Source organism: Sorex fumeus, unplaced genomic scaffold (genome assembly GCF_029834395.1).
Source record: "Sorex fumeus unplaced genomic scaffold, SorFum_2.1 ptg000092l, whole genome shotgun sequence".
NCBI classification, from domain to species: domain Eukaryota; kingdom Metazoa; phylum Chordata; class Mammalia; order Eulipotyphla; family Soricidae; genus Sorex; species Sorex fumeus.
Window position 1 is genome coordinate 11,420,539 of NW_026606149.1, and position 20,600 is coordinate 11,441,138.

The 20,600-nt window shown below is 48.7% G+C and overlaps 1 protein-coding gene across 1 annotated transcript; it reads left to right on the plus strand.

Annotated features, from left to right (window-relative positions):
- Nucleotides 1–3,350: 3,350 nt before the first annotated feature.
- On the plus strand, nucleotides 3,351–19,542 carry LOC130039631 (probable 2-ketogluconate reductase). Its single transcript, XM_056131518.1, has 6 exons — nucleotides 3,351–3,438; nucleotides 7,535–7,919; nucleotides 8,566–8,737; nucleotides 10,672–10,850; nucleotides 12,142–12,238; nucleotides 19,232–19,542. The coding sequence occupies exons 2-6, from the start codon at nucleotides 7,538–7,540 to the stop codon at nucleotides 19,386–19,388; spliced, it is 987 nt and encodes a 328-aa protein (XP_055987493.1). The 5' UTR covers nucleotides 3,351–3,438; nucleotides 7,535–7,537; the 3' UTR covers nucleotides 19,389–19,542.
- The last annotated feature ends 1,058 nt before the right edge of the window (nucleotides 19,543–20,600 follow it).

A 20,600-nucleotide genomic window follows, 5' to 3' on the forward strand; every position in this document is an offset into this window, starting at 1 on the left:
TCCATTGTGAGACTTGTTACTGTGTTTGGCATATTGAATATACGTCATGGGTAGCTTGCCAGGCTTTGCCGTGCGGGCAAGATACTCTCCGTAGCTTGCTGGGCTCTCCAAGAGGGGTGGAGGAATTGAACCAAGGTCGGCTGGGCGGGCCACGTGCAAGGCAAACGCCCTACCGCTGTGCTATCGCTCCAGCCCGTCTATAAAGCTATGAAGGAAGGACAAAACAGTGTTATCCTACAGTACCCAGCGATGTTCAGAGGTTATTCCTAGCTCTGCACTTTCAGAAATTATTCTTGGCGGTGCTCGGGGGGCCATATAGGATGGGGGGGATTGAGCCCGGATCTTCCACATGCAAGGCAAACATGATCAAACATATGCACTAAATTCCAGCCTTTTCTGGAATTCTCTAGCAGGACAAAGCAGGTCTGTGGCTAAGATGGAGCTCCTGAGTGTCCTAGCCAGGCAAGGGCACATGCACAGGCAGGTGCCCACTCCTCTCCTTCAGAGCACCTCACAAGTTCACCTGAAGAGGAGACTAAAAAGCAACTCAGCTTACCTTTTACCAGTGACTAGTCACCGGACAGCCTTTTAGCTCTTCCAGAGTGAACCTGCATCTGTGCGTATGTGTATGTGTATATGTGTGTGTGTGTGTGTGTGTGTGTGTGTGTGTGAGAGAGAGAGAGATAGAGACAGAGAGACAGAGAGATACAGAGACAGAGAGAGATTTTGGGTTTGGGGCCATGCTGGCAGTTCTTCAGAGGCCATATGTGGTGATGAAGAATGAAATAGTGTTGGCTACATAAAAGAGAGATATCTTACCTCCTGTACCAGTTTCTTTAGGAAGGATGCTCTGACTCAAATGTAGCTAATTTACGGCCCTAGCAAAAGTACAGCAGATCGAGTGCTTGCCTTGCATGTGGCCAGCCTGGGTTGGATTCCTAGTACCAGATATGGTTGGTCTCCCAGGCCCCACCAGGAGTGATCCCTGAGCACCAGTCAGGAGTAAACCCTGAGCACTGCCGGGTGTGGCATCAAAAGATGTGATTTAAAAATGCTTACATTGTGGGGCTAGAGTTATAGCACAACGGGTAGGGCATTTACCTTTCATGTAGCTGACTCGGGTTCGATTCCCAGCATCCCATATGGTATCCCGAGCACTGCCAGGAGAGATTCCTGAGCGCAGAGCCTGAAGTAACCCTTGCGCATCACTAGCTGTGACCCAAAAAGCCAAAAAAAATGCTTACACTGGGGCTGTGGAGGTAGTACCGTGGGTAGGGTGATTGCCTTGCATGCTACTGACCTGGGTTCCATCCCTGGCATATGGTCCCTGGAGCTCCACCAGGAGTAATTCTGGAATGCAAAGCCAGGAGTAACCCCTGAGCATCGTTGGGTGTACCCCCAAAACAAAAAAAAACCCTGTTTATCTGTACCAAAGAGAAGTGCCAGATCAACTTTCTCCAAATTTTGCACAGGAAAGAAGTTTACAGTCCACTCAAAGATATTAGGAGATGAGAACCATGTTGTGGGGGAATTGTGAGGTAATGTAGATGCTCGACCTTTTGCCACTGGTGGGTCAGAGAGCAAAGGCCCTCTTAACTTAGGGCTGTTTGTTAATGTAGCAGCAGGAACCTCTGTTCAGACCCACTAACGGCATTTCATGCAAATTCTTGTAAGAAATGCTCAAATTCAGAGTGTCCTTGTAGAAATGGTCAATGCTTAAACCCATTTATATAAAGAAATTCAAATATTAAATTGCATAAAAGTAGACTGAGGTGTATTTATTGACATCACTATTTTTGTTTATTTTTAATTTGGGGCCACACCCAGCAGTGCCCAGGGGCTATTTCTCGCTGGGTCGGAGTCACTCCTGGTTGTGCTCAAGTAGCCATGTGGTGCCAGGGAAGAAATTCAGGCCTCCCAAGTGCAAGCACGCACTCAGCTCTTCGAGCTATATCTCTGGCCCAACACTAGACAAGAGACAAATGATTCTATATCTGCTATAAAGGGTGAAAAATAATTCAACAGAGATAACCTTGGAAGTGAGCCGGTCACCAAAGACTATAAAAATACAGTTCTATTAATGTATAATGCAAAAAGCATGCCCATCAGTGTAGACAAATGATACACATATACCACATACACATACATATAAATTCAGAGTAGAGATTACCTTTGGAGCAGCAGGAAGTAGCACGGGGAAGCTCCAAAGTCATATCATTCTAACAACTGAACACAGAAGGGATGTGCCAGTATGTGGATTCATGTTGCTGAACTTAACTGGACAACAGAGGCCAAAGCTACCTTCAAGAGCGTAGGGTGTTTGCCTTGCACCTGGCCAATGCAGGTTTGATCCTCAACGCCCCATACGGTGCCATGAGCCTGCCAAGATTGATCCCTGAGTGCAGAGTTTAAGAGAAAGCCCTGAGCACTGCTGGGTGTGGCCCCCAAACAAAAACATAAATAACTGGTCAGCATCCTGAAGTAAGTAGGAATTAACTACCTGAGCCCAGGAGATGGACTGGAGGACTGGCCTGAGTGCTCTGCATGTGAGAACACTGGCATCAGTCCCCAGAGCACTGTGTTGTGAGAAGCGCACCCCCAGCACCTCTGCGGATGACCAAAGAGGGAGATGGGGAAAGTATTCAAACTTCAAATGAATCTTAAGTTCTAGTGCATTCCGGGGGCTCACAGCCCTTTCGTGGCGCCCGTCCCGGGATTGCGCACAGAGATCAGACAGCAGCGGCTCAGGCCCAAGCGGCTGGGAGGCTCCAGAGTCATAGACTCTCTCACAACGGAGCACAGAAGGGCTGCTGACCACGCGCGATCCTTGTTGCTGAACCTAATCGGCCGGCAGAGCCACGCGGCGTTTGAACTCCTGGCCATCCGGCTGCGCGGCGGCTGCCCTGAGCCCCTGCGCTGGGCCTGCTGACCGAGGCCCCGGCGGTTCTCAGGGCACGGTGCCGCCGCTTCCTCACGGTCTACGGGAGAAACAGCAAAACCCTCTTGACGCCCGTGCGTTCCAGGCAGGCCTGGCTGCGCCAGCGTTCCTCCTTTCATTTCCGCCCGCTTTTCATTTTGCCTAGCGTCTAGTGTCCCTGACACGCGCTGGCTTTCTGCCGCGCAGGACACGCAAGGCTCCGGGTCCACGAGGGAGCCCAGCGAGAGGCGGGCGTGGCCAGGGCCCACCCCGGCCCGGGCTGCCAGGGAGCGGCCGCGCCCGCCGCCCGGACCGGCCCTCCCGGCTCCCGGGCTCCGCGACGGCGCGGCGGAGTCGGGGGCGGGGCGGGGCGGGGCCAGGGAGACCGAGTGGGCGGGGCCTGGGCGGCCGGGGGCGGGGCGAAGTTCCGGCTAGTGCCCGCGGCGGCTAGGCCCGGGCCAGGTGCTTTCGGGCCAGCTGTCAGAGGAGCTTCCAGGACTGAATCCGGAGCTTCTTCCGAAGTGAGTGTGTCCCAGAATGTCGTGGATGGGGCTCTTTCATGCGGGTGTATGGTGACCTCTGATCTCGCGTGGCCCGGGCGCGGCAGAGCGTCCTAACTGAGCTCCGAGCCTGGAGTCAGCCCTGAGCACTTTTGCCCCCGCCAAAGGAAGTGCTCTGCCCAGGCGTAGAATGCTCTTGTGCGGGGCTCAGGAAATTACTCAGGGTAGTTGCTCCCAGAGGGACTTGGTGCTTGGAGGTAAAGGTAAAAGGTAAAGGCCCTCCCGTTGATCGTCGATTTGCTCGAGCGGGCCCAGTAACGTCTCCACTGGAGACTTTGTTGTTACTGTGTCTGGCATATCGAATACTCTCGGTAGCTTGCCGGGCTCTCCGAGAGGGGCGGAGGAATCGAACTCGGGTCGGCCATGTTGGCCGCTTGTAAGGCGAACGCCCTACCCGCTGTGCTGCTTGGAGGATAGGCTGAAAAAGAAATGCTTTCTTTGTGCACTTTCACTGTTGTGCACTTGGGGGTTGGGGGCTCTCAAAGAGTGTTCAGGGGGCCCTGCCACTCCCAGGGATTCTCAGTTCGAAGGTCTGAGGCTGTGGTGCTGCGTGGGTCTGTGCTGCTGGATCTTCCTAGACCACCCCAGAAGTGCCGGGGGCGTCCAGGCTTGTGCCTTGCACGGCTGCAGGACGCAGTGGTGCTTGGTCAGTCGCACCTTCACCCCTGCTCTGTCCCCCAGTCCTACCGCATAATCAGTTACTTCTCTTTCATGCCCCTAGTACCTGTTGGGGAAAGGCTGAAGGCTGGTTGGAAAATAACCCACCCCAGCGCTCCTACAGTCTGTCCCAGGCCCTTTATTCTGCCACTGTAGGGCTTCTGCACTCCTGAGGTCCCACGTCCAGGCGATTGCTGGGCACTGGGAGGGGTGTGCTTCACTTTGTTTTCCTTGGGCCAAGTGGAAAACCAGAGCATGCAGTTTCTCTAAGTCACTCCATCCAGACGATTTATTTTCAGTTCAGAGTGATGAAAAGATTCCTTTCATTGGTGGGGAGAGTTGGGGCCAACCTGGCAGTGCTCAGGAGTCAGTTCTGGCAGTACGTGAGGGCGTTTGCAGTGTTGGGGATGGAACCTGGGGATCATGCAAAGCCTTAGCCCCAACCCCACCTGCAAACCTTCCTGTGCCCCATCTTCAGTGTCTCACTGGCAACGGCTGAGGGCGGATCTGACCTCTGTCCCTGCCCTTTGCTGGACTGCAGCCTGTGACTAGAAATAAAGTTGGGAGTGTGGAACCAGAGGAGGGTTGGGTTGGGAGGGAGCTTGGGGTCTTCCTCCAGGGGCTGCTTCCTGCACGCCCATCATGATTCTGGTCCTCCTTCCTCTGGCGTAGCCTGAATCATGAGGCAATCCATTGTCCACAGTCGACCACTGACAGCAACAGTGTGAAGGATGACAGTCATTACTGTTCTCTCTCCCTTTAGAAGGAGCCACACCCAGAAAAGCTTGACTGAATCTGGGGTTTCCAGTGCAAAGTCTGTAATCACCCCCGATCCACCTCCTGGACCTAGGTCATCTTCCTTATCAGGCCAGCGAGATGTCCAAAGTGCAGCAGATAGGATCTTGCCTCCTCTGCAAAGCTAAATTCACATCTTTTCTTTTTTGATTTGGTGCCACACATGGCAGTGCTCTGGGTTTACTCCTGGCTCTGTGCTCAGAACTCACTTTTGGTGAGGATTGACCATATGGAGTGCTGGATCAAACCAGGGTCAGTTGTGTGCAAGGCAAGAGTTTAACTTCTATACTATGTCTGCGGCCCTAAGCTCACATCTGATCTGGAAAACGCTCTGTAACTGCTTACTCAAATGCCAGCAGGTCAACATGTGGAGTATGTACTGTGTGGAAGTTTTGTTTCATCCGCTCCAATCCCTTTGCTGCTGCTGTTGCGATGACATACCCTTGGCTGTGCTGTTGCATGTGTCACTGTGCTTTCGTGCAGTTGGCCGTGGTGCTCTAGAGCTAGGACACCTGTGATAGTGCCAGGAGGGTCAAACACTGGAGCTGCTGGTTCTGCACTCAGCACATCCAGGAAGCCCAAGATCCTAACTCACTGCCTCGTGCTTCTAAGGCATGTAGGTCTGTATGGATCCTCCCACCCCCAAGGCTCTGAGCAAATTTTAAACATGATTAGTAAACACATGATTCAAAGATAAAAATGCATTCATTAGTCCCCCTCCCCCATCTCTATCTTTGGCTCTGGTTTTGCCACACCCAGTGGTACTTAGGAGCTTGTTTAGTCCTTGTGATTGTGGGTTCCCGGTGATTTACCATCCCGGTGATGGTGATGGTAGAGAGATATGCCTGCTGGGGCCACTTGTAAAGAATGTGCCCAGCCCTTTGAGCTATTCATCACGCTCCAAACCAGTTTGGTTGGTTGGTTGGTTGGTTTTGGCAGCATACCTGTCCCAAAAAGCTCAGTTTATTCCTGGCTGGAGCGATAGCACAGCGGGTAGGGCGTTCGCCTTACATGCGGCCAACATGGCCAACCCAAGTTCGATTCCTCCGCCCCTCTCGGAGAGCCTGGCAAGCTACTGAGAGTATTCGATATGCCAGACACAGTAACAACAAAGTCTCCAATGGAGACGTTACTGGGCCCGCTCGAGCAAATCGACGATCAACGGGAGGGCCTTTACCTTTTACCTTTATTCCTGGCTCGGCACTCAGAAATCACCGCTGGTGTTGCATGTAGGTGATGATCATATGGGATGCGGGGATGATCATATGGGATGCCAGGGATCAAATCTGTTGGCTGCATGCAAGGCAAACACCCTACTCTCTGTACTATCACTTTGTCTGCCTCCCCCCATCTAGTTTTGTTATCTTTTGCTGCTTAACAAATTATCTGAAAATGTCACTGTTACTGTCACTGTCCTCCCGTTGTTCAACGATTTGCTCGAGCGGGCCCAGTAACATCTCCATTGTGACGCTTGTTACTGTGTTTGGCATATCATATACGTCACGGGTAGCTTGCCAGGCTTTGTCGTGCAGGTGAGATACTCTCGGGAGCTTGCCGAGCTCTCCAAGAGGGGCAGAGGAATCGAACCTGGGTCAGTCGACTTGGCCGTGTGCAAGGCAAACGCCCTACCCACTGTGCTATCGCTCTAGCCCATCTGAAAATGTAGTAATTGAAAAATATTAACTGTTTATGCTGCAGGTCTTGTGTCAGGAATCCCTAGGGATTTGCATGGTGGTTCATGAGACTTTCATCAAGGTGCTGGCCCAGGAATGGCCCCAGTAGACTCATGAATTGAAGGTGGCCTCCTAGATCTGCTGACCGACACATTCTTGCCAACCTTTGCCCAGGGCACCTCTGCTGTCAACACCAAGAAAGGTGGACATCAACTGCATATGCAGGGGAATGCTGGGATGAACTGCAGAGAGGAGGCTAGCACAGCCGCAGGACGGAAATAAGACTAAAATAGGGAAGGGGTCTGGATAGAGATATCAGTGTTGTGGGATCACAATCGATAGACCACCAGAGTCGAATTAAGAATTTGGAGGAGTCTTTATATCAGCTAGTGGGCTGTCTGCCCAAATAGAGCAGCAGCCTCAAACAGACGCATTGCTCTTTTATTAAGAAAAATCTCATCCTGGTGGCTTGAGCACTTTTGTAAGCATCTGCAAAATTTATTTCACTCACTGGGCTTACATCCTGGTGCCCAGTAAGTTCATGCAAATGCAGCAAAGCAAGCTTTACTACAGAGAGAGGAAAAAGTGTTTACAGCGGGAGTACATGAAACAGTCATCTTTAACCATATCCCTTTAGGACCCTAGCCCATTGTTACTCTTGCAATCCATGCTGGGCTTTCAGACCCTTCTGGGAAGTTCTGTGTACTTAAGGAATGACACAGTTAAATCAGCTAAAATAATGAACTAAAAAACCAAACTTCTTGTTTCTTGCTTTCAGTCTCCTCTTTACAAAAGCACTGGGTCTATGCCTGTTAGGATTTACAGGACCCAAGATGCTCTGTGCCCACGCTTGTTTGCAGTTCTGGGGTGCGAGTGGGGGCAGATAAAAAGGGCTGGTGTATAGAGGCAGAAATTGTGTTTGTCTTCCACAGGACATGGGGGACCAAGACCTCCCAAGTGTGCTGGTGTCTGAATTTGAAGGATCGCAAGGCATTAATGAGGATTATGCTGGAGAGCTGCGGAAGTACTTTAATCTCATAACCATGCAGGAATTTCTAGAAAATAAGGTGCAGTTTGGTAAAAAAATCCAAGCTGTGTATGTTTGGAAAGGAAGGCCAGTCATCAGTCAGGAGCTTCTGCAGGACTTGCCATCCTTGAAGATCATTGCCAGCGCTGGCGTGGGCCTCGACCACCTGGATCTGAACCTCATCAACAACTTTGGTGTGCGGTTGGCCAACACACCCCATGTTGTTTCCAGCCCCACAGCAGATATGGCAATGGCCTTGCTGCTGGCTGCAGCCCGTAGAGTGGTGGAAGGTAATAGCCGCTGTGCAGGGATCTGGCATTTCACAACTTGGTGAGGGCAGTCGTGCCTCTTGGGTCCTTCTAGGTCTGGGATCTGTGGTGGCTCTGTCCCCAGCCCTGTCTCTCCCAGCAAGTCATAGCCACCCAGCAGTGGAGACTGAGTGGCTGGGAGGAGCTCCAGCACCGCATGCGGTCCTGGGCTCAGGCCGTCCTGCCACACTGCCTGATCTGCTCTGGGGCACCAGCATCATGTGCTTACCTGGGCTTGGCTCTTCTCCCACAATCCCCAAACTGCCTAGGCTGCCTGGGTGTCCTTGGGAGTAGGCAGGTGCAGGCTCTGTCCTCTCCAGGGGTCACCGAGGGGGACCAAGGCAGAAACAGGATCAGCTTGCTGGTTTACATACATGCACATATCACACAATCAGAGACACACACACACACACACACACACACACACACACACACACACAAATGTTCAGGTCACCAGCAATCTTTCCTTAACACCAAGGGATTTGCTGGTGTGCAGCTTCCTCCGGGAAGCTGGTATGGGCAGGGAAAACCACTGTAACCCTCACTCTAATGTCTGCTGTCAGAGATGCCATGTGTTCAGCCCACTTCACGCACCCCTGGTCACTAACTGCTCTGCTCTGTGTTCCAGGTCACCAGCTGGCCATTTCACCGGATTCCAAGAAACTCTCTGTGGAAATTCTGGGTGAAAGAGTGACAGGGGCCACCCTAGGCATTGTTGGCATGGGTGCCATTGGCTACAAGATTGCCCAGAGGGCCAGAGGGTTCGAAATGAAGGTTCTGTACCACAACAGGAGACGCAGGTACCATCAGCTAGGTGGAGCCACACCTTAGATGGCATGGATATGTTCTCACTTCGCTTTCCTAAGACACCCCCAACTTTTTCTCCAAACAGGACTGATGCTTAAGAAGAAGGATTATGTTGTTCATTTGGTTAATTACGCAGGAAAAGTGTAACTTTTTGTTGTGGTTTTGTTTTGGGGTCATACCTGGTGGTGCTCAGGGCTTACTCCTGGCTCTACACTCAGGGATCACTCATGGTGGACTCAGGGAACCATAAGGGGTACCAGGGATCTAACCTGGGTCAGTCACATGCAAGGCAAGCGCCCTGCCCATTGTACTATTTCCCCAGCACAGCTTTAACTTTAAATTTTAGGTCAGGAATGTTGTTTAGTGGGAGTGCACATTCCTTGCTTGTGTGAGGCCCAGGGTTTGATCCCTGGCACTGAAAATAGAAAAGGAAAATAGAAAGGAGAAAGAATTTGGGGAGCTTCCCTACCTATGCTCAGGAGCTGGGGCCACTCCTGGTAACCCTGGGCCTGACAGTCCTGGGGCTTGCTACCTCGGGATACAGGGGCCACAGTGGGCAATGCTGGGAACCAGACTTTGCCAGAGCTTAATTCGGGTCTCATGCATGCAAACTGCTGCTCCACCTAATTGAACTATTTCCCTGCCTCCAAGAAAAGAGGTTTTGACTCAACTGCAACTGTTTTTCCCCCCCTTTGGGTCACACCCAGCGATGCCAGGGTTACTCCTCCTTTGCACTCAGGAATTACTCCTGGAAGTGCTCGGGGGACCACATGGGATGCTGGGAATCACCCGCTGTACTATCACTCCAGCCCCACAACTGTGTTTTTTAAAATTTTGTAACTGATGTGTATGTGAGCTTGGGATTGAAGCCTGGGTTGCACATTTGCAAAGCCAACTCCCTGACACTGAGCTACATCCTGATGTTAAAGTGATTCATTCCACACCCACCAAGCACTGCCACTGGTTTCTCTGAGACAGCTAAACACTTGCCCATACAGTTCTAGGGACAAAACTCGCTTCCTCTCTGGTGAGACTCCTATGTCCACATGTGTTGGGACTCAGCCCCAGTTCAAGTGTGTGCAGACTCTGCTGCAGGTAGAGTCAGGGAGCTAGTAATCAGGCTCCAGAAGGCACTGGAATCTGTCTCCTAGGATGTTCCCCTCTCTGGGGAACATGTTTGCAGTAGGGATGGGGGAGTCTTAGGTGAGTCTCATAGCTACAGTGGTCTTGAAGCAAACAGGGTCCTCCAGGATGGTAGTCATTAGGAGGGGTATGGGCCATTGGTCCTCCTCCAGATAGTCCCAGCCAAGACTTTCAGGAAAGATGCCAAGAATTTGTATTTATGTTCTATTGTTGAGGTGGTCATACCTATCAGTACTCTAGGGTGATGCTGTGCCAGGGATAGAACTATGGGGCTTGTATGGACAAGGCATGTGCTTGACTGAACACCGCAGCCCAGAATTTGCAAAATTTTTATTCCAAGTGTGTATGGCAGTGGTTGGAATCAGGCGTGGAGTGCTCTGAGTAAGACACAAGATTAGACCTCAGATCCTCTCAGCTATTCTGCACCAGACCTGGGATGGTTCCTCTGTTAGCCTTCTTGTGTTTGATCTGTTTCTTGGGGACTGTTAATCACCCACACTCATGGGCACAGGTCAGACATCTAGACCTGGACTCAGACATGAGCATATATAGCATGGCCCTGGGGCTCAGTCTGATGTGAGTCCTGCAGTCACCAGACTGACATACTGATGTCTGATACACCTGAAGACATCATGCCCGCAGAGGCAAAGTATTTCCTGGTTTCAGGGTCCAGCTACCTCCTGTGTCCACCCTAGTTAGTTCATAACTTCCCTCAGAGTTCTCCTTGGGGCTACTGTGTGAGTTTCTACAAGCAGTGAGTGCTTCTTCCTTATTCTCTTCGCAGGGCACTGGAGGAGGAGGAAGCTGTTGGGGCCACATACTGTGAAAAGTTGGATGACTTGCTTCAAAAGTCAGACTTTGTGATGTTAGCCTTGAACTTAACACCACAGACCCAGAAGATGATTGGGCAGAGGGAGCTAGGGCTGATGAAGCCCACGGCCATTCTTATCAATGTGGGCAGAGGTACCACTGTGCGCACATGAGTGTATATGCTGCAGGTGTGCATGCAGCAGGTGTGCTTTAAAGCATGTATATGTGGTAGGTGTGTGATGCAGGTGTGCATGGTGCAGGTATATACACACAGATGTATTTGTGTGGCAGGTGTGTGTGTGTGTTGTAGGCGTGCTTGTGCAGGTGCCTTATGTGACAGCTGTTATATTGCAGATGTGTGTACACAGGTGTATATGTCAGGTTTACATGTACAACTGCACTTGTATGAGAGGTGTACATATTCCAGGTGTACATGTATAAATACATGCATTGCAGCTGTGTATCTACAGATGTACATGTTGCAGATGTGTTTCATATGTGTGCACAGAGATGTATGTGCTGCATGTGAGTGTACATATGTCTGTGTTGCCAGTGTGTATGTCCAGATGTGTGTTGCAGGTTTGCATGTACATATGTACATATTGTAAGTGTGCATGTACAGATGTCTGTGTTGCAGGTGTGCCTGAATAGGTGTACATGTTGCAAGTGTGCACATATAATGTATGTATTGCAGGTGTGCATGTACAGGTGTATGTGTTGCAGATGTGTGAACAGATGTATGTATTGCAGGTGTTCATGTACAGGTGTATGTGTTGCAGATGTGTGAACAGATGTATGTGTTGCAGGTGCGCATGTACAAGTGTACAGGTTATAGGTGTGCATGTACAATGTGTTGCAGGTGTGTATGTATACGTGTGTATACATATGTATATGTTGCAGGTGTGCATGGGTGAGGCTAGGAAGCACTTAAGAGGTTCTTGGGAAACAAATACCTGGGGAAGGGCCTGGACCAGGCTTCTGCAGAGACTCATGCATGCCAGGGCCACCTGTGTCCCTTTGGAGCCACCCATGACCATGTAGCGTGAAGCTGGTGCCCTGGTCAGCAGGCTCCTTGCTTGAAGGAAAGGGACTTTTCTTGTGGTGTTCAGAGGCACCTGCAGTATATTTAAAATGACAATCCTTAGCCTGAACCCTGGGGGCAATATTAGTCCAGGTTTGGGTCACCTGGACTTGCACCCGCTTGGTATGTTAAAAGTGGAGTGACCTTAGGAATGTCTCTATTTCCTCTTCTGTACATGAATGTTGACTTTGCTGGCCACTGGCAGGCTCCGTGGGAAAGCTTGTATGGAGCCCATGGAGGTTTCCTACTGCTTTTATACTGACAATGAAGTCAACGCTTTGTTAAACCTTTGGCAAGCTGAAAGTGGGCTTGTATTACAAGGTACTAGAGATGATTCTACATCAGGATTGTCTTCCAACCTAGGTCTGCTAATTGATCAAGAGGCCCTAGTGGAAGCTCTTCAGACTGGGGTTATTAAAGCAGCTGCATTGGATGTGACACACCCAGAGCCCCTACCCAGGTGAGTAAATCAGATGAAGCCACATTTCTCATATGTGCAGAGTGGACCTCAAACAACCTCACAGAGGTAGGGTGTCCTCATGACACAGTGTGCTTAGGGGCCTGTCTTCAGGTGGTCAAGACTGAAAGAGAGGACCTGAGACAAGATGACCAAATGCAGAAGAGACTTTGAGGAAAGACAGGGCAGCTAGTGTTCGGGTTACCTGTGTAAACTCAAAAGGGGCTGCAGCGGTGCTCTATCTATCCCGCTGCCCACAGTCAGTAGTCTCACATTGCTTCCCCTACCCCGGGAGGTCGATGGCGATGGGCAGGAGAAGGAAGGAAACGAGGGCCAGGCTGGTTGGTCTCAGTTGCAGTTTATTCCATTCCCATCTCCATTCTCCTCTGATTCTTCTGCTTCTGCCTCCCCCATGCTAAATCATTCTCCTTCTCAATCCCCCTTCTTTCTCCTCGCTCTGGAACTGGATCTTGATCCCCCAGCCCCTTCTTACTGCCTAATTAATCCCAAAGCATGAGGGGTTTGGGTTTACACATAGGTGTGGTCACAATCAATAGGGGTAAAGTTTTTTCCCTCAGAGGATCCTTCTTCTAGAACAGATACCCATTCAGCAGGACGGCCTGCCCAAGAGAGGAATCCCATGGGTGTGTTTCTTCTCTCCTTGTCCAACAAACATATAAGCATTCATAATATTAATCATTTTGTATGGACACAGTAAGAGATACATTAAGCTTATAGAATTGCTCTCCTGGAGTCATCTCGATCTCAGACTACAGTGCTCAGGCCAGATTAGTCTTTCCTATCCCTAGCAGGGCCCTAGTCTCATCATTACTTTTGGATCATGACAGCATTTGTCCATGATAAAGCTCTTGACTTATAGTTAAGAATCGTGGCGCTTTGGCCTGGCCCATTTTGATGCCAGGGCAGCTCACAGCTTGCCCTGGCTTGGGTCCATTCAGTCCCTCACCAGGACCCTGCTTTTGGGGTGCTAGGAACTAAGGGCAACTGAGGCTTAAGTCAAGGAAGCAGATGCCTGGGAGTGAATAATATTCGAAGCCAATTAAATCCCAAGTTACAAAAGCATAATATTAACTGTCTTCCTGTGTCCATACAAAAAGGACATTGCTTTAAAGTAAACTATTCAAAAGACATAAGGAGAGGAGAAAGGCAATATTTCACTCATACATATAAAATCATAGATTTCTGAGGAATCTGACCTTACAAGTTAACAGAGTCTGATTAGGGGAGAAAGCTGATTAACTGTTTAGGGAGGAGAACATAGAGAAGAGTTTACAGATAAACGCAATGGAATGGAGGTGCATCAGGAACACTATGATGGGTATAACCTGATAAATCTAAGCTCCTGTGGCAAGGAAGAAAGGAAAAATTAATGTTATCCTACGGGTACCCACGAAAGATGAAGAACCTTCTTTTGTACTTTCTTAACTTGGGGTGAGATTTTTCATGGCTTCAAGGCATGCAAGACAGTAAGGCAAGGGATTGGGGAAGGCAGCGTTTGAGAGGGTGGTCTTCTGCATATCCTGGTGCGCATGCTGGGCCCATTCTTCTGCATTTTCATAGAGGGAGTTTAAGGTCATTATCTTTGTAATCTTACTCTATTTTCCTCCTGTCCCTATATTGCTGTATCATTCAATCTCTCATATGTGGTCCTCTCACCATCTTTCACATGGGGTGTTCCTCACTATCCCAGGTGGTTGATTCTCAGATAATTGCATCCTTCCATTTGGCTGAGTGGAGACATTTTTCAGAACTTTGCATTGTTACTGGCTTCCTCCCATTTAGCACTTTGGTATTGCTGTCCTGTGTATTCAAAAATAAATTACTAAAGGGCCTTGTGGTGGCTCTCTCTCTCTCTCTCTCTCTCTCTCTCTCTCTCTCTCTCTCTCCCTCTCTGCCTGCATTGGGTGGTCTCGCACCACTTCCCCCATCCCCAGGGAGGCCTATGGCGATGGGTGGATGAAGGAGGGAATGAGGGCCAGGCTGGTTGGTGTCAGTTGCAGTTTATTCCAATCTCCTCTCCATTCTCTGATTCTCCTTCTGCTTCTCTCTCTTTCTGGATCCTCGCCCAGTCTTCTAGCCTATAGAAATCACGTAGGGATGGAGTACAAAAGTGGGGTTGAACATTAACAAATCAACAAAGAGAGGTAAGGCCACTCCTCCAGGAGATTAACTCAAGGACAAAAACTCATCTAAGGAAATTACTCCAGATTACTAGGAGAACAGGATTCCATCCAGGGTGTGTTGCTTTCGTCTTTCTTCAGCTAGTAATATACTTAAATAGTTGTAGTATATTCTAATATTTCTAGCAATGTTATTTTGTATGAGCACAGTAAGAGATATATCAAGCTTCAAATTTGTTCTTCCTGAGGACATCTCACTATATATTCTAGACCACAGTCCTCAGGCCAGGTAGTTAGTCTTCCTAACCCTAGCATGGTCCTAATTCAGTTACCTCTTTTGGGTCACGACAGAGTTTGTCCATGACAGTGCTCTTAACTTATAGTCAAGTGTTATGGCGCTTGGCCTGGCCCATTTCGATGCCAGGGTAGCTCAGAGCTTGCCCTGGGTCCTTTCAGTCCCTCTTCAGGACCCTGATTTTGGGTACTAGGAACTAAGGGCAACTGAGGCTTAAGTCAAGAAAGCAGATGCCCGGGAGTGAAAATTATTTTGAGTCAATTAACTCCCAAGTTACAAAAGCATAATGTTAACTGTCTTCCTGTGTCCATAAAAAAGGACATTGCTTTAAAGTCACTGTCATTGTCAATGTCCTCCCATTGTTCATCAATTTGCTCGAGTGGGCCCAGTAACGTCTCCATTATGACTTGTTACTATGTTTGCCATATCGAAGACATCATGGGTAGTTTGCCAGGCTTTGCCGTGTGGGCAAAATACTCTCGGTTGCTTGCCAGGCTCTCCAAGAGGGGTGGTGGAATTGAGCCTGGGTCTGCCAGTCAGCAGTGTGCAAGGCAAACACCCTACCTGCTGTGCTATGGCTCCAGCCCTGCTTTAGAGTAAACTATGTAAAAGACATAGAGAAGAAGAAAGGCAATATTTAAAAAACTTACAATACAAGTTCAGTGTCCTTAGAAGGATCTGACCTTACAAGTCAACAATCTGATTCTGGGTGTGGGGAGGGGGATTAATTGGTTGGGGAGGAGAGCACAGAGAAAAGGTTATAGATAAACAAAGAAATGGGAGTGAGGGGAGCACTGTGATGGGTGTAACCCTATAAACCTAAGCTCCCTGCAGCAAGGGAGAAAGAACAAACCAATGTTATCCTACACTGTCCTATGAATAGACTTGGAAACTGGACGCCGTTCTTTGGGACATTGTTCTTTGAGGCTACCCTCTGCAGGGAACCAGGCAATGTTGGCAGTGTGGCTCTTGAGGTTCCTGTGCCCTAATGACCAAATTTTTAGTCCAACTGAAATTGCTACTCCCTCAGCTCTCTTGAAGCATCTGTGGAGCTATGCACTAGTTTTTATTTAACTTCATTTGCTTGTTGTTATGATTTGAGCCACTTTCAAAATTAGAGCCCACCCTATTATTCACTAAACTTCTTTTTGTTTTTGGTTTGTTTTTTGGACCACACCTGGTGATGCTTAAGGGTTATTTTAGGCTCTGGACTCAGGAATTACTCCTGGCAGTGCACAAGGGACCATATGGAATGCCAGGGATTGATCCCAGATTGGCCATGTGCAAGGCAAGCTCCCAACCCATTGTACTATCGCTTGGTATTTTTGGTATTTGGTCTCCTTGCTCTGATCTAGCTGGTAAGCAGTGTTTTCAGCTGAATGTTTGATGTTAAAACCAATTTTAATATTTAACTTTATCAAATTGACTATAGAATTACAATTTTTTTAGGAAAACAAATTATCTAGAGCAAGGGTTTTCAGAATGTTATCTGGAGACCCTTTCTGTAGCCTGTGAAGCCCCTAGAAGATGTGAGTTGACACTCATGTTTTCTCACCCATGAAGCTAACAGTGTGATGAGTTCTTCATTTTGCCGTTGGGTTTCTGTATTGTTGCATTACTATATGTTGCATTACTATATGGCTCTAAACATAATTCTGTCTTGTTTGGGGGGCCACATCTCATGGTGCTCAGGGCTTACTCCTAGCTCTGCACTCAGAGATCACTCCTGGTGGGGCTCAGGGGACCATATGGGGTGCTGGGGATCAAATCTAGGTCAGCAGCATGCAAGACAATTGCTCCAACCCCTATTTTAATTTCTAACAGTGTTGCTTTGATAGATATAATCCATATAGACAAATGTTGTAGTTCTCAATTTCTATTTGTCGGGAGGTCATGAGACCAAAATTTTGAGAACCACCAGTCTAAATAAAGTAATAACATGTTAGGGTGCGAATCGTGATCTCCCTTTAACGACAAAGAGACTCCAGAGACTGCAAACAGCAAGCAAGGTTTATTGTAAGACTGGCTAGCCAGGGTCAAGCCGCCTACACAGACACGCAGGTCAGTTAGGTGAGGCAAGACCCCGAACTTCTTCAAAGGGGATCTTATATAGGCCTTCACTGGCCGTTACAGCAAAGCCCGCACATTTCATAGCCAATAGATTTGTAACAACATATACTTTCTTAACCAATCCATTTAAAAGTACATCACTCCTATAGATCCAAAGATCAGCATGTACGTACATAGGCATTGTGGCTAGTGGGCATCTGGTAACTGGGACATTTGGTTATCACCTGGCTTCCTTTGATTCTCAGCCCTGCATTCCGGAGGTGGATAAGGGAAGAGTTCCTAAGGGAGGTAACAGATAAGGAGGGCCCAACAAATGGTTCCCGAATTTACATTCCAACAGCGAAGAGTTTCACTCTAAAGCTCTGCTAGGGAGGGGGCAGGAAAGGGAGAGTTACTAATTTATAGAGTTTTAACTCTGGAATCTCCCTCAGGGTTCCTAGGGACCTAACAAATATAAATTATGAAGCATGAGCATTTTAGGTAGTTGTCATCTGCTATAGTAACCTGCAAGTCATTCCAGTAAGAGTATAGCATGTCTGGGCATGTCTGTAACCAGGGATTTAGCCCAGATGAGCATCAAGTTCAGCCAGACTACTGGGCGGGGGGTGGGGGGGGGTGGGAGGGGGTGCTCAGGTTAGCCAAGGCAAGCGTCCATGCCCCTGGAGTACATCCTGATACAAAGTGGCCCATGGTGGCAGGAACAAAACAGTTGAGCATATTGAACCATTTATTCCATGAATGGTCTGGTTTTGCTTAAAGCCTGTACACAAGCAAGTACTCATCAGGCATATGCAAGGCTTAGTGGTACCAGTGGCTTGACAATGGCTATGCTTATCATGTGTGGCTCTAAGTGCTAAATGCCTGAAAGTCAGCCCTTCATCATACTAGCCATAGTTCATGTTGGCCAAGGCTGACTATGACATGGGTTTATTAGAGCACTGATGTGATTGATCAGCAGTAAGGGATTGTCAGTTGGAGCCAATGGGTGGGATGAATATAAAGAAGCAATTAGCCTTCTCTTGAGCCCTTCTTTTGTTTCCTTTCAGTTTGAGTACTTGCTTTCACTCGACTGTCTCAGCTCTCCTGGTACACAGATTATGTGATATTAGCTAGACATCGTTTCCATTGGGATTACAGTCTGAGGAGGCTTTTACTTAACGTTCCAGAGACTGACTTCCACACTGGTATATCAGGTGACTTTCAGTGTTGATGTGACAGCATGTGCCATGTGGGTCATGCACGTCAGTCTCATATTACAGAGGGGCTTGCTGTGCCTTTTCAATAGAATGGATCCTTTATACCACAGATTTACTGAGGACCCATGGTGTTCTCATTGACCACAATTCAGTTATGTAGGATTCAGTTATTGTAGCACAAAGTCTGTGGGACAAGCCAGTCACTGTCTCAACACAGAGCCTTGCCCTGAGACTGGTGCCGTCTGGTGGCAGCCCCTTTCCCTTCCTAAATGAGGACAAGAACATTTTCAGAAGAGCTTAATTTCTGGTGAGAGTGCCATGGGGTGTGCCCTACTTTCTTGGGTCCTGAGTGAGTACAGGCAGAGTGTGTTCAGACAATTAATGACAAGTGTCCCGAGGGAGCTTTGGAGTATATGAGATTGAAAGTAGCTGGGGATATATGTTGTTCGATACAGAACCCTTTTTCAAGTTCATACTGGGAGACTGGCCAGCTCCCATACAACTACCAAGGACAACTTCCATGTCAATCTCATGGAGTCCTCTGAGTTGGTTTTTCAGTACTGGAAACCCCCTGGGAGAGGCTCTACATTTTGGCGTGTCCCGCTGCAGAGGATTTTCAGAGTTGCCTCAGCGGCTGCGCAGTCATATTGGCTCATCCATATTTAAATAGCCAAGAGAGGGGGCTGGAGCAATAGCACAGCGGGTAGGGCATTTGCCTTGCATGTGGCCAACCCGGGTTCAATTTTCAGCATCCCATATGATCCTCTGAGCATCGCCAGGGATAATTCCATAGTGCAGAGCCAGGAGTAACCCCTGTGCATCACTGGGCGTGACCCAAAAAGCAAATTAAATAAATAAATAGCCAAGAGAGCCTGTTGGGTGGTAGGCCAGCCCTTCCTAGTGCCAAGTTCTTGTACAGCCTATCAACATGTTCGAGTTTGCCTGAATCACTTCACCAGACCTTACTCTCCTCCCAGGCGGTCTGCCAACCTCTGTGTTCTTTATGCCAAAGAAATCACCTGTCTTGCTCGTTGTGACCAACAAATCTTTTCTCTCTTTGGCCTTCTCAATACTGTCATTGAAGGCACATTCAATTTGATCTGAGGTGCCATGCCATTGTAGATGCAGTCTGGGAGCTCCTCACTAGGGGTTTGATGAGTGACACCTCAGTGACTTAATGTGAGGCCATCAGGCTCCTACAGACTTCCCCCTCTCAGGCAACCCTTGAACCAGAACAAGAAGCTAAAGAGGACTCGCAAGTTTGCACTGTTCTCTACAACTAATGTCATTTCAGAGATCACCCTCTGCTGAGGCTGGACAACGTCATTCTGACACCACACATAGGAAGTGCAACGCATCAGGACAGATGGCAGATGATGGAAGAGATGGTGGAAAGCATCCAGGCTGCTCTCAGGGGCCATCCCATCCCTAATGAAGTACTGCTCAAGTGATGCATGTGACTGAGAATGCAGTGAGACCAGAGCACAAGGAATAAGTGGGCATTTATGAGCACTATGCATTTGAAATGTTGAGAGTTCATGATATAGATCAATAATATTTTGACTGAAAAACTTTAAGAATGACAATATAGCTAATGTTTCTTGAGTTCTTTAATTTTTATTTTTTTTTTAGTCAGAAATCTGGTGTGTTCAAGGGTTAATCCTCCACTCCACACTCAGTAATCATTCTTGGTGGGGCTTAGGGGACCATATGGGATGTCTGGGATTGAACTGGGTCTTCCTGCATGCAAGGCAAGCCCTCTGCCTGCTGTACTTCATCGCTCTGGCCCCTAAATGCTTTACTGAGTTAGTGAGAATTATAAGAAAAAAATGTATTTGGTCATTCAGATACCTATTCATATACATTTGGTTTTCACCTCTGTTCCTGGCTCACAGCTTCTAGAACCCTTGGGATTTTGATGTGACTTTTGGAAAACAATTAAGGCTGGGGCTGGTTTCCTAGAGAACCAACGCAGAATAGAAGATAGGATTTGCCACTGGGGAGAGGTGCTGGAGCTCATGTTCAAGGTCTACATGTATCACTGTATCACTGTCATCCTGTTATTCATCGATTTGCTTGAGTGGGCACCAGTAACGTCTCCATTTGTCCTAGCCCTGATATTTTAGCAGCTTCTCTTTACTTGTCCTTCCCAATGGTGCTGCATTGGAGGCTCTTTCAGGGTCAAGGGAATGAGACCCATTACTGTTACTGTTTTTGGCTTATCCATCGAATACACCATGGGGAGCTTGCCAGGCTTCACTGGGGCCCCTTGGAGGGGGTGGGCTGAGTTTCCCTCCCTACCCCAAGTAGAGCCCTGGCAGCCCAAGACCTCCGGAACCCAGCCACAGTCATGCTCAAGGTCTACATGATTTTGTAATAAAACCAGAGAAGAGGGACTTTCTAAGGACACCCAGTTGTTGTTGAGGACTATAGGATTCAGAGAGCTCTGCTTGGAAGCATGGGTAGCACAGTCCTCTCTTTGTTCATCGATTCGCTGGAGCAGGCACCAGTAACGTCTCCATGGTGAGGCTTATTGTGCCTGATTCTGGCATATCGAATACGCCACGGGTAGCTTGCCAGGCTCTGCCATGCGGGCAGGATACTCTTGGTAGCTTGCCGGGCTCTCCGAGAGGGGCGGAGAAATCGAACCCGGGTCGGCTGGG